We start from the raw sequence: 12,763 nt of genomic DNA on the forward strand, positions 1-12,763 counted from the left end.
ACCCGGGGTTCGACCGATCTGGTATGGAAATTTGTATCGTTGTCCGCATATTGATTTGGCAAAATTTTACACCAGATGCCCTTCCTGACGTAACCCTTCCCATTTATCCGGGCTTGGGACCAGCACAAAGAAACACCCTGGTTTGTGTATCCTATAAAAGTTTTTTCTAGTGTATTGTTGGTTAGAGATTAAGCAACACTTTTTTATTAAATGGAAAGTGTAACTTTATCCTGAATTAGATTAAAATATAGGTATATATGCTGATTCTTTTGCAACTTTTGATTTCACAGGATATCTGAATGTATTGTCTAATAACCGCTGGAGAGAACGCTGGTGTCGAGTGAAAGATAACCAATTAATTCTTCATAAGGACCGAGCAGACCTTAAAACTCACATGGCCTCTATTCCACTGAGGGGTTGTGAAGTAATACCAGGCTTGGATTCCAAACACCCTTTAGCATTCCGATTGCTTCGCAACTTACAAGAAGTGGCTGTGCTAGAGGTACAATGCACTTATTTAACAATTTTGATCTTGCTGCTAAATTGGTCATATATCTCATTAGTTCTGCCAGTTAAGAAATACTACTTTAGTGGAGTTTAAAGTTACTAAGTCTTTTCTGTATACAGATAGTGTGATATGTCATTAGATAGATAGACAGACACACACTATGAACACACACCAGAATAACTAGAGAGGAAGACAATTTAAAAGAAACAAAACTTTTGACTTGGCAGTTACAGTCAGAATGAGTCACTGTGCAGTTGTTTTATGATTGATATAAAGAGAACCCAGCAACGTTTCTTGACACTCTTCTGTTGAATAATTTCTTCGCATAAAGTACTCTGTGTCAGTGTGTCAGAGTGTATGTGCAGCTTTGGTCCTAATGACACTCAGTTTTGTTTTAATTCTTCCCTTTGCTTCTACTTCCAGGGAGTCCAGAGTGTGTTCCATAACTGAGTCTGCACTTGGTGTGGCTTTTTTCTTGAAGTGGTTTTACTAGCACAGCACACCACAGCATAGAAAATCGTACTGGCCATCGCAAAGTTTTATATGTGAACAATGTCATTACCCACATTAAACAATCACAGTCTTCTAAGAAAAAATAGCTTGCTCTCCCCTTTCTTCTATAATTTCTCTGTGTTTTGAGACCAGTCCAGCCTCTCATTGATGTGGATCCCCTAATTACTTGTAGCAAAGCACCACAGCCACTCTCTGAACAGTGAACGAACTTAGTGGCTTTTAGGTGCAAAAGTCAATGATCAGCTCCTTGGTTTTGCTGGTGTTCAGTTTCAGAAAATTCTTTCTGCTCAAAGTGACAAAGTTCTCCACCTGACTCCTGTCCACTTTCTCATCCCCTTATCGATACACCCCACAAGTGCAGAATCATCTGAGAAATTCTGCAGGTGACATGACCCAGTGTTTATAGTCTGAGCTGTACAGCGTGAAGAGACAGACAGTTGCTTATGGTGCTGCAGAGTTGCTCACATACGTATCAGAGACACAATCCTTTAGTCTCACAAACTGCAGTCTACCAGACAGAGAGTTCATTATCCAGAACACCACCATATCTCTGACTTTACCCCTTAACAGGGATGGCTGAATGTTATTGAAGGCACTGGAGAAATCAAAAAACATAATCTTCACGTTTCTGGCAGCTTTTTCCAGGTAAGAATAAGCCTTGTGCAACAGATAGATAATTGCATCCTCCACTCCAATCTTTGTCTGATAGACAAACTACAGTGGGTCCACTTTGTCTACCACAAGAGGATTAACATAGTCCAGGACCAACTTCTCAAAGGTCTTCATGGTCTGAGACGTAAGTGCCATTGGTCTGTAGTCATTAAATGACTGCCTTCTTTGGAACAAGAACAATGCAGGATGTTTTCAACAGCAGCAGCAGTTTCAGAAGCCTTGGGCACAGACTGAATAGGTAATACTGGATACCACAAAGTTGGTCAGCACAGGCCTTGAGAACTCAAGGACAGACTTCATCTGACCTGCGACTTTTAATGTGTATAGCATCCTCAGTTCTCTCTTTACTCCGTCTTCAGTTTGGATAGCCCATACTGATGATCCGAAGTGGACGCATCGCTGGCCATTCTAGTTGAAATGTCAGGAGTTGTAGTATAGATGGTGTATGTGGACTGGTCATTGGAAGAATGTAGCAGGGTGCTATAAAATCTATTTAAAAATTTGTTCAGGGTTTAGCTGCATCCACATCTCCTTCTAGCACCTGAAGCCTAGTATTTCTTGACACCAGTAATTATGCTTAGTCCTTTGCAGAGATCTTTCACGTTACTCTGAATGAGTTTGTTAACTATTTAAGCTTAATAAACTTCCTTTCCTTCACTCAGTTTTTTCTTTAGAACTCACTGAGCATCCTTAAGAGCCTCTTTGTCACAGGATTTGAATGCTCTCTTTTTCTCATTCTTGACACTTTTTAGCTCCTTTGTAATCCAGGGCTTATTATATACATAGCTACAAATAAATGGCTCTCCCTAAACTTTTTATGTCACTACCCTTGAAATTCTAGTCCATACCAACAGATGGCATACAGTATTTTCCCTTTCAGTTCTTAATATAATTTAATAATATTTCCAGGTTTCTTTTATTGAAATAAAAGTATTATATGCTGTTCTATTATAGTATATAACATTTTATTGCAAAGGAAAATTAATGTAAAATAAGGAGCTACTAACCTAGAATGGAATTTGTGCAAAAAAAATCTCAAAAAAGATTAAACACTAAATTAGGAATGATTATACAACAGAATTATAGTGTGGCATAAAGATGTCTTTATATTTAGATATATTTGGGTTACCTAGTATGTAACAGTTTCTAATCAAAAGAATTGATTAGAAAAACTAAATAACAATTTTCACGCAAAGAAGCATTACAAATGTAAAAAGTCTATTTTTCATCTCATCTTATCTCATTTTCTGAAACTGCTTCTGTTATTTAAAAATACCAAAGAAAGCATGCTGTGTTATTTAAGTAAAATTATTACAGTGGTAATGCTTTTCACTCATTTAAAGCGCTCCTATAGCAGTCAGTTTGGCTCAGCCATTATCTAGAAGAAATACAGTATTTGTGTACTGTTTGTTGCCACCTCAACCATGTGATGATCAAGGCTTTTCTTGTTTGTACAAATTTTTTTGGCCCCCATACAAGTAACTTAATGGAGTTTTAATGTTACTTGAAGCTCCCCATTACATGAGCTGAATTTCTTTGTTTTTAGCTTTTGCATTATATATTTAACTTTACATTTCAAATTATTATCATGTAATGTAGTCTGTACTTGGTGTGGCTTTAGCTGTCAAATAATTGTTATATTGTTTCTCTTTTGCTATAGCATGCAGTTTGTTGTAGAGTCATTAATAGTAAACAGTCCGGATGCTAAGACAGCTAAACAAGCTCAAGTCAATATTCCGATCTCTCCTCCTCAGAAACACTATAGCTAATAGTGGTGTGCTGTCTGCCGTTGGTGGTCATTTTTAGGGATATTTGGGCCTAAGTATCCATGAGATCAGAATGGTTGGGTGAGACAAATGAGTCAAGGTTAGAGAAACTCTTTTGGGTCATTGTCTTGGTAACTGGGGCACAAAGAGACAAACAAATTGGCCATAGTATATAAATAAATATAAATGTAGATTTGAAATTTAACATGGTTTGAATCCTTGATGCTCCTATTTTGTTTGTCCTTTTAAAAAAAATTGATGCAGACTTCCTCAGAGCCTTGTAATTGCACGTTGTCTGCTTGCACACTAGATACTGTGCATAAGGTGTAAGCTTTGTGTAATGATCACAGATGTGTCGGTGACAGTGTAAATACTTATAAAAGTGCATGAAAATGTTCTTTCTATCAGAGATGAACTCTACTTGCTGAGCGTGACTGTGCCAGTGGTATCTGTGACAGTCAGGTTGCCTTCTTCACTTGAAATGTATGTTAGGGATCGTGATAAAAAGAGATACTAGTATATCTTCTAAACTAAACCAAAGTAATCTCTGGGACATAAACATGTGCATAATTGCTTCAATTTCATCCTGTCCATTGAAGTTAATGTAACAAATCTAATTTAGTAGATTTTAGTGCTTCAGCAACAACCTAGATTGAGGATAAATGTATTTTGCCTTTTTCAGTGCAATTGAAAATGAGGTTAAGCTAGTACCGTTGTTCCAAAAAATTATTTTGAATTTTATCCATCCAAATTTTTTTTTAACTGTGGTTAAGAAACTCAATTGCTCAATGCTAATACTGTACGTTGCATTTCAAACTGTGTAACATTTTGTTTTTATTTTTACTATAAATAGGCTTCGACATCTGAGGGAATGGGAAGATGGTTGGGAGTTTTGCTAGCTGAAACTGGTTCATCCACAGATCCTGCTGCTCTTCACTACGACTACATTGATGTGGAAACCACAGCAAATGTAATACAGTTGGCAAAGCAGTCTTTCTGGTGAGACATTTTTATATTGTTGATTTTTTTAATTGTATGCATCTTTAGTTAGATTTATTATAGGAGTCAGGAAACTGGTTTTGAAGTTCTAAATGTAATGAATGAGGCCTGGCTTAAGATCATTTGAGAACAATACCATTTCCATCCATTCAGCTAGCTGGAGTTAGTAGAGATACAAATACTCTACTTTAATTCAATAAATTATTTGTAAATTGACTTTTATTTGTTGCAGTCAATACATACAGAACCAAAATTTAATTTGCTAATTCTATATTGAATCTTTGATTGATTTGTTAAGCTGCTCTTATATGTGACAGTCAATTATAATACTGCGTCTGCATGAAGTGACTCCTTTTAAAATCGACCTGCCTAGAGAATCTCTTCTGTTGCATGCTCAATACTTAAACTATAATGAGATGTCAGTGCATCTTATTTGCTGCCGTCATAGAAGCAGAGTGACTGAAACTGAGTCCATGTCTTTCTACCAGCTAGCTTGTTTAATTGAGGATCTCTGCACAGAAGATGGATTCTGTCTCTTAGAAGCATCCTGCTGTTCACAGGAGTTTTTCATTACATTGTATCTTTGTTCATCATTTGTATGGGGCCAATGCCTTTGTTTTTACCCAGATGATTGTTTAGCCACTGCGTCTACAATGCAAGTCATTCTGAAAAAGATTTTATTTCAAATTAACATTTCACAGATTTTAAATAGCAAAAGGTTTACATTTAAATCTAATTTATCCCCAGCTATTTAAAAAAATATCATTTATTCATTCAAAATAGGTATTTGACCATACCAGTATGGTTGAATACCTATTTTTGATTTATTATTGTATTGTATTCATTAATGTGCTGTAATTTTATTTTGAAATATTCTTTTTTCTGTGCTATGTTATATCAGATGCACCTGCTGACTGAGCTGGCAAGAGAGATCATGTAAACCTTTATGGTTGCATATTTTTATGAACTGTATATGACCCATGTATTTTAATTTCTTGCTTTGCTATGCTTGTGTTGCATATTATATTTTTGTATACTCACTTGAATGTTTGTTTAGGGCCCTGGAATGTTTACAGAAATGTGTGGTAGTAAAAATCAATTTCATAGAATTACGTTATTTCCTTTTCATATTTCTTATATCTCAAAAATATCCAGAGATTTCATTGGTTCTGCTCTGGTTTATCACTGATCATAAAATAACCGTGAACATTTTTGGCATCTTCGTATTTTGTTTTTTTCCTGCTACTGCATCAGGATTGTTCCACAGATCGTACCTTCCATTATATGTAAAATCTTTCTACATCACTGCCATGCCCATTGACTTTTGCTTGTAATAATTGATAACCATTGATTTGAGAATAAGCAAGGAAGAGAAATTTTCTCATAATATGAAAAATAGCAATAATAACATAACAATTTAATTTCCTTCGTCCATGTATAATGCACTGACTCTGACATGACTCACTGCTTGATCCAGAATAGTATCATTACTGTAATAGTCCCACTGATCAGCCATCCTGAATTAGAACATTAGATCAATCGAGACGAGAACAGGCCATTCCACTCAACAAATCTTGCTTGTCCTATCTGCTTAATTCTTCTAAAATAACATCAACTCTAGTTTTAAAAGTCCCTAAAGAGCTACTGTCTTCCACACTACTTTGTAAATTATTCCATTTGTCTCTGGTTCTCTGTAAAGAAAAACTTCCTAATGTTTGTGCAATGTTTACCCTTAACTGTACTAATTTTGTTTATAATTTTAAACACTTTAATTATTTCATCTCTTAATATCATTTTGTTTTGTTGCTTTCTCCCTCTTCTAAACCAGTGCTGACTATTCAGAGAAACTCCTGTAATTGTCAGGTGCTGCTCATTCTTATCCTTAATAATTCCTTCCATTAATTTTCCTGTGATGCACGTTAAGCGTACCAGTTTTTGCTGCTGATTACTTCTTTTAATTAACTTGACTCAGGCCCCATAGTTGTTTCTTTTTCTTTAATTAGTAGCCAAACAATAATGAGACACAAAACAAGCCACCGCATGACCTGCTTCCCTGTGACCATTACACATTATCTGAAAAATAAAGAGAGGTGATGGTCTCTCAGGTCACCAAAACATTTTGACGGTACTCTTAGAAAGAACAGAAAAACAACAGTTTTCAAAAAGTGTGCTGTGGCAGAATGAGAGCAGCAACAAGCCATGGTATTAAATAAGGGGTTTTATTTAACAGCAAGAATTGGCTTCTCATTAAGAAAGTGATTGGAGTGAAATCTTTTAGCTCGTTTTACATCTCATTTCTGCTTGGCTGTCATTAATCAATTCAGAGGGCTGAACTCTTCTAACAGGGGTATTAAAGTGATGAGGAAAAAGTTAATTAGCAGTGAAAACTGGTCACTGATTAGGAAAAGGGTTAGAATGAAAACCTGTAGCCACTGCGGCACTCCAGGCCTGGAGTTCGCCATCCCTGCTCTAGGGTTGTTCTTTACCTCATTGCTGACTTCGCGTTGTGCTCTTGGGGTCACCTTGGCAGGGCGCCCACTTCTAGGCAGAGCAGCCACAATAGCAAATTGTCTCCATTTATAGATCTTTGAAATGACTTTGTAACCCTTTCCAGCCTTATGTAGATTAACAGTTCTCAATGTGCTTGGCATGATTGCCATCTGGATATGGTTCTTGTCAAAAACTCAAACTTTATAGTGTTTTTTATCAATCAAAGTAATTCTAGGCCACACTTCTGAAGTTGTTTTATTAAATGGACTCCAGGTGTGCTAAATTCTGACTGCATTGAGCTTTTTAAAAAGTCATTATCTTAGGGATCACTTACTTTTTCCAACCATCAGTTTCACAGTTTGAATGATTTATTCAATATGGTCAACAATTCTCTGAAAATCTGTGTATCTTTAGTTATAGGAGAATGTGTTTGTTCATTATTGTGAGTGACATGAAGATACGACCATGTTTTATATAGGAATTAGACATAAATATAGATAATTCCTAGGGGCTCACATACTTAACCTTAAGAATTCAAGGATAAATATTATCTAGCTTTGGTGATTTGTTTGATTTCAGCCTATTTAATCTAAGCAACATTTCTCCCTCTACAATTTTCAAATAACTCATTATTATTGGCACCTTTTAAATAATCGTTAGACTTGCGTCTTCAGGTGAGGGCATGATAGCGGAGAGAGCAGTTCACATGCACGATGCAGGAGCAGACGGCCCTGCACCTAGTGCTCAGGTGAAGGATCGCCCGCGACCCTAGTTGATGCCGGGAGCTGCTGATTACCGCAGCTGTGGTACATCCCTATTGCAAATAGGGAAATGTGAGAGAGGAGAAACGAAAAAAAAAACAAAAGAGAAGAAAATGGAGGTTAAAGGGAAAGAGAGTGCAGGGGGTGGAAGGAGCTGGTGTGAGCGAGCTGAAGAGCGAAGACTCGGGAGAGAGTAGACAGTCAGCTGGGAAGAAAGCCCCTGGACAAGAGTGTGTGGCTGATCTTCGCGGGGGTTGAATTGGGTCACTCCAGCTAAACCTGTCTGAGGAGCGGGAGTGACCAGGAATGTGAACGGCTAGCCGCAGAAGACCGGGAAGGCAGCAGGGGTCAAGGAGGTTTGGGAGGAGAGCCCCAATGTGAGACCAATGACCGTTGGGGACCCAAGCCTAGGTCCGGAGAGGGAGCCTTACTGTAGCCATGGTGCACTTTTTGAACACTTTGATTTAGAGTTGTTTGGTTTTTTCTTTTAAGGAATCAGATCATTGAAGTTTTAAACATCCCCATCCAATAGACATTATTAGAATACACTTAGAATTAAGGCCAAAAAGTTCTATCTTGGTCTCAACAGACCAGAGAATCTTATTTCTCACCATCTCAGAGTCCTTCAGGTGTCTTTTAGCAAACTCCAAGATAGAACTTTTTGGCCTTAATTCTAAGCGGTATGTGTGGAGACAACCAGGCATTGCTCATCACTTGTCCAATACAGTCCCCACAGTGAAGCATGGCGGTGGCAGCATCATGCTGTAGGGGTGTTTTTCAGCTGCAGGGACAGGACGACTGGTTGCAATCGAGGGAAAGATGAATGCGGCCAAGTACAGGGATATCCTGGACAAAAACCTTCTCCAGAGTGCTAAGGACCTCAGACTGGGCCGAAGGTTTACCTTCCAACAAGACAATGACCCTAAGCACACAGCTAAAATAACGAAGGAGTGGCTTCACAACAACTCTGTGACTGTTCTTGAATGGCCCAGCCAGAGCCCTGACTTAAACCCAATTGAGCATCTCTGGAGAGACCTAAAAATGGCTGTCCACCAACGTTTACCATCCAACCTGACAGAACTGAAGTGGGTCTGCAAGGAGGAATGGCAGAGGATCCCCAAATCCAGGTGTGAAAAACTTGTTGCATCTTTCCCAAGAAGACTCATGGCTATATTAGCTCAAAAAGGTGCTTCTACTAAATACTGAGCAAAGGGTCTGAATATTTAGGACCATGTGATATTTCAGTTTTTCTTTTTTAATAAATCTGCAACAATTTCAAAAATTCTTTTTTTTGTCTGTCAATATGGGGTGCTGTGTGTACATTAATGAGGGAAAAAATTGATTTAAATGATTTTAGCAAATGGCTGCAATATAACAGAGTGAAAAATTGAAGGGGGTCTGAATACTTTCCGTACCCGCTGTATGTGAGGTTCTGTTCATAGAAGTAAATAATATATAGCAAAACAAGGAGCTGTGCAGCAGAGAGTGATCAGAGGTCTTTCAAATTTGATTTTGCTGAATTCTCCGAGTTAAATAGAAATCACAAACTTGAGGACAGTGATTAATATAAATGTAGATGCAGCAAATATGTTTAGCACAAAATTCAAAAAAACACTTCTTCTCGCAAAGAATTATAGGAATCTGAAGCAACCTACTGAATCCTGTCATGTTCTAAAATGTATCGGGATAAAATATTGTTAACAGTGTACCTACCACCTAACCAAATGGTCTGAAAGATTTCCCTTCGTTAATAAAAAGTTCTGTTCTTGTATCATATTGCAGCCCCAATGGAACATACATTTTAGAAACATGTTACACATTTAAGAAGCATTTGCACTTGTTAGATCTGTCCCTTAGGGTTATAGCATACTGTGAAGTTTTTTTGAAATCTGAGGCAATGTAAAGTATATCAAGATTCTTGAGGTGTCAGACATACAAAGGCAATGTATATGATATTTAATTATTTTGTATATTCATTGTATTATGCCAAGGCCTTACACATGAAATAAACTGGTTTTGTTTGATATCAGTGCACAGACTTCACTATGAAGAATTATTGAAATGTGTAGCAGTTATGAGCATCTGGACTTTGCTGATCTACCTGCCAAAGTGTGATGCAAACATAAATGCTGCTTGAGTAGCAATTATTTATTAGAGCAGATTGTTAAGTGCTCACATGTTTCTGTGAAAACTGTTTCAAGGACAGAAATAGTGATTTTCTAGTAATTATGTAGAACCAAGCACTCTAAGGTGTTCTGCACTTTTCATTTATCATTTTATTCATTTAGTGTAGTTCAGTATATGGTACAGGGATGAAACCATTCATGGGACATACAGTATGAGAAAACATGGGCTTAGCCTGTGATTCAAAGTCAGGAAGTACTAGTAACCAGTGATTTATCCAGGTTAAAATAAATTTCTTTAGTGGCGAGGAAACCTGTTTTTTATGGAAGAATTGATAGGTAAGAGGTCATAATTTTTATTTGTTGTTAAATGGATTTTTTTCATTCAGTGCCTAGCTACATAAATTGTATTAATGCTTTTTTTGCTTGGTAATTTGAGCTATATATACTCACTATGGACCTCATATATCACCATTGTAGTTTATGTTTAATTAGTGTTTGTCCAATATCCATCCATCTTGCACATTGCCATTCTGACATGCCAGTTACACGATGTCCAGTGGAATTATAAAAGTGAAATTCTTGCTTCACATTGCAGTGACAAGATTCATTTGACCTGAACAAAAGATGAAAATACTTCTCTTATTCTGCATCATCTGCACTGCAGAAAGGTGGCACATACCAGCAATCCATTAAATGTTTTAGCACTTTTTTGATGCTTGCTTTGATGATTACTTAGGGTAGCCCTGCATGCTATCCTTCAAAATGCCTCTGTACATGTGACATTAAGGATCACATAATCTGTGACATTCGCTTGCAAGAAAGGATACCTATTGCAGGTGGCTGATACTGAAAGTACATCTCTCTTCACTGATCTGGTATATGGCACGTGTAGTAAAAAAAAGTGTGTGAACCTTCTTTCTGTCAGGCATGTGCTCTGCATTCACCTTTCAGTCACCATGCAGCATCATTACATTAAACTATGTGAAAATACACTCTTTGCGCTGCAAAAACAGCAAGCAGTTTTTAATGTTTACAGAATTTTGCACATCATTATATTTGTCCCAAGTATGGTGTGCATATTTCATGTCTTGTTGAATTGTAAATTTCAAAAAAGCAAAAAAAGAGAATGTGTAGCATTTCCGTTTCATCTGTAAGCAACTGCTGCCTTTATCCTTATAATGTGATTTGATAACAATTTTTAGATTCCGTTATTTACTTGGCTAAAGTGGGGCATTTTAAAAATTGCTCTGGAATAAGTGTGGTCTTAATGTTGAACCATATGTAGGATGGGAAAAATGTTTTCCCTGTTTAATTGGTTTAAATCGATAAGCAAATGAGAACACTTTTTAAAGACAAATAATTTTGTTCATAGAGCAATAAAATTCAGAGGGTATACACATGTAGTAACACTATGGTTTTGATTTTTATTGCATGTGAGAATTATGCTTGCATGTTAACACTTTTGTGTATTAATAAGAATATTAGCCACATTAAACAAAATCAAAATTAATGGTCAGAGTTTCCTGAAAACGTCTTTAAATTATAATTATCAAATAATGTGATAACAAATGCCAAATGACTTACTAGGTTAGAAAAGACCACATATAATAATGAACAACTGTGCTGACTTGCAGAAGAAAGCATCAATCAGTGAAAAGGCCATGGTTCATATTTCGGAGACCACATCAAAGTGAGAATTGAGCCTTGTAATGGAAGAACATCAGAGGTGGTTTGCTAATACAAACCAGACCATCACTGTTTGAGTTCTATCATGTTCTTAAACAAATATATATAAATTAAATGTACTGGAAGTGGAATAACATTTGAAAATCAAAACTACTCTAATAACTGTGATGTGAAAAAGTACTTTATGGCAAGGATTATGCTTTACTGAGTGAAAAATGGTACAGGTGTTGCCAAACAGTTTATTAACTCTCTATTAATTTAATAACAAATGAGTTTTCTCTCATATCTGTGATGTTTTTTTGGGTTTTTTTAGCTCGTGTATGCTTATTTTACGCATCTCTACAAAATAGATTTTTCAAGAATTTATAACAATCTAACAAAAAACTGTCATTAGTTTAGTGTCATTAGATTAGTATGAAACGTTTCATAAAACTGAAAGAAATTTTATGCTTTTCATAACAACTTTTCAAAGCAATTTAAGAAAATAAAATATATGAAAACATTTTTGTTCCTCCTTCTACACTGTACGAAATGGGAGTTTCTTTTGAATATAATTTACACCATAAAATCAATGTTACAATACAAGAAAAGAAAGTTTCCTCTTAAAAAAAAAAAAAAAAAATTCAGGGACTGTCAAAACTGCAGAATACATTTTTTTTCATAATGGCTGTCCCCTGAGCCAAACCACACAGTCTAAACTTCCCTTAAGTATCCTGTTTGTGAGCTTAAATTAGTTTTTAGTTCTCCTTAGGAGTTGACCTTGAACTGAACTATTGCTAGGCAATACAGTTCTTAGGAATTTTTCTTGGTGTTTCATCCATACACATAACAAGGTAAATACAATTAAACACAATATACAATAAATGACACCATCACAAAATTAAATAGTGTAATAATGAAAAATATATTGCACGAATATATAAAACAATATAGTAAAGCAGAATTGAACTTTTGTCCTGTAATATATCAAATAAGTACTTCTAATATAAATAAAAAATAAAGGCTTAATTTTGATTGGATGGAGGAGTCAGGGTAAGACATCAATGAATTAGAGTCTGTGTTTAACCATTGTGACTGCAGTAGAAAAGAGACTGTTTCTGTGTTCAGGAGTTCTATCTTTTTAGTGACCGGTAATGTTTTCTCTATGGTAATAACTGAAAGAAATGGTTTGCCCAGATGAGTGTAGTCTTAAAGTGTTTCCACCTCAGAAAGAGATTTGTAACATGGTGCAAGTGCTTGTGG

At 36.2% G+C, this 12,763-nt stretch overlaps 1 protein-coding gene across 5 annotated transcripts in view; it reads left to right on the top strand.

Annotated features, from left to right (window-relative positions):
• afap1 (actin filament associated protein 1) overlaps positions 1-12,763 on the top strand; it is a 246,643-nt gene that overhangs the window by 193,074 nt on the left and 40,806 nt on the right. For all 5 annotated transcript variants that reach the window (XM_039751423.1, XM_039751424.1, XM_039751422.1 and 2 more), the window contains exons 10-11: positions 291-502; positions 4,313-4,458. In XM_039751423.1, the coding sequence (XP_039607357.1) occupies positions 291-502; positions 4,313-4,458 (358 nt within the window). The remainder of the gene's footprint in view (positions 1-290; positions 503-4,312; positions 4,459-12,763) is intronic.

The sequence above is a fragment of the Polypterus senegalus genome, chromosome 4 (assembly GCF_016835505.1).
Source record: "Polypterus senegalus isolate Bchr_013 chromosome 4, ASM1683550v1, whole genome shotgun sequence".
Taxonomy (NCBI): Eukaryota; Metazoa; Chordata; class Cladistia; order Polypteriformes; family Polypteridae; genus Polypterus; species Polypterus senegalus.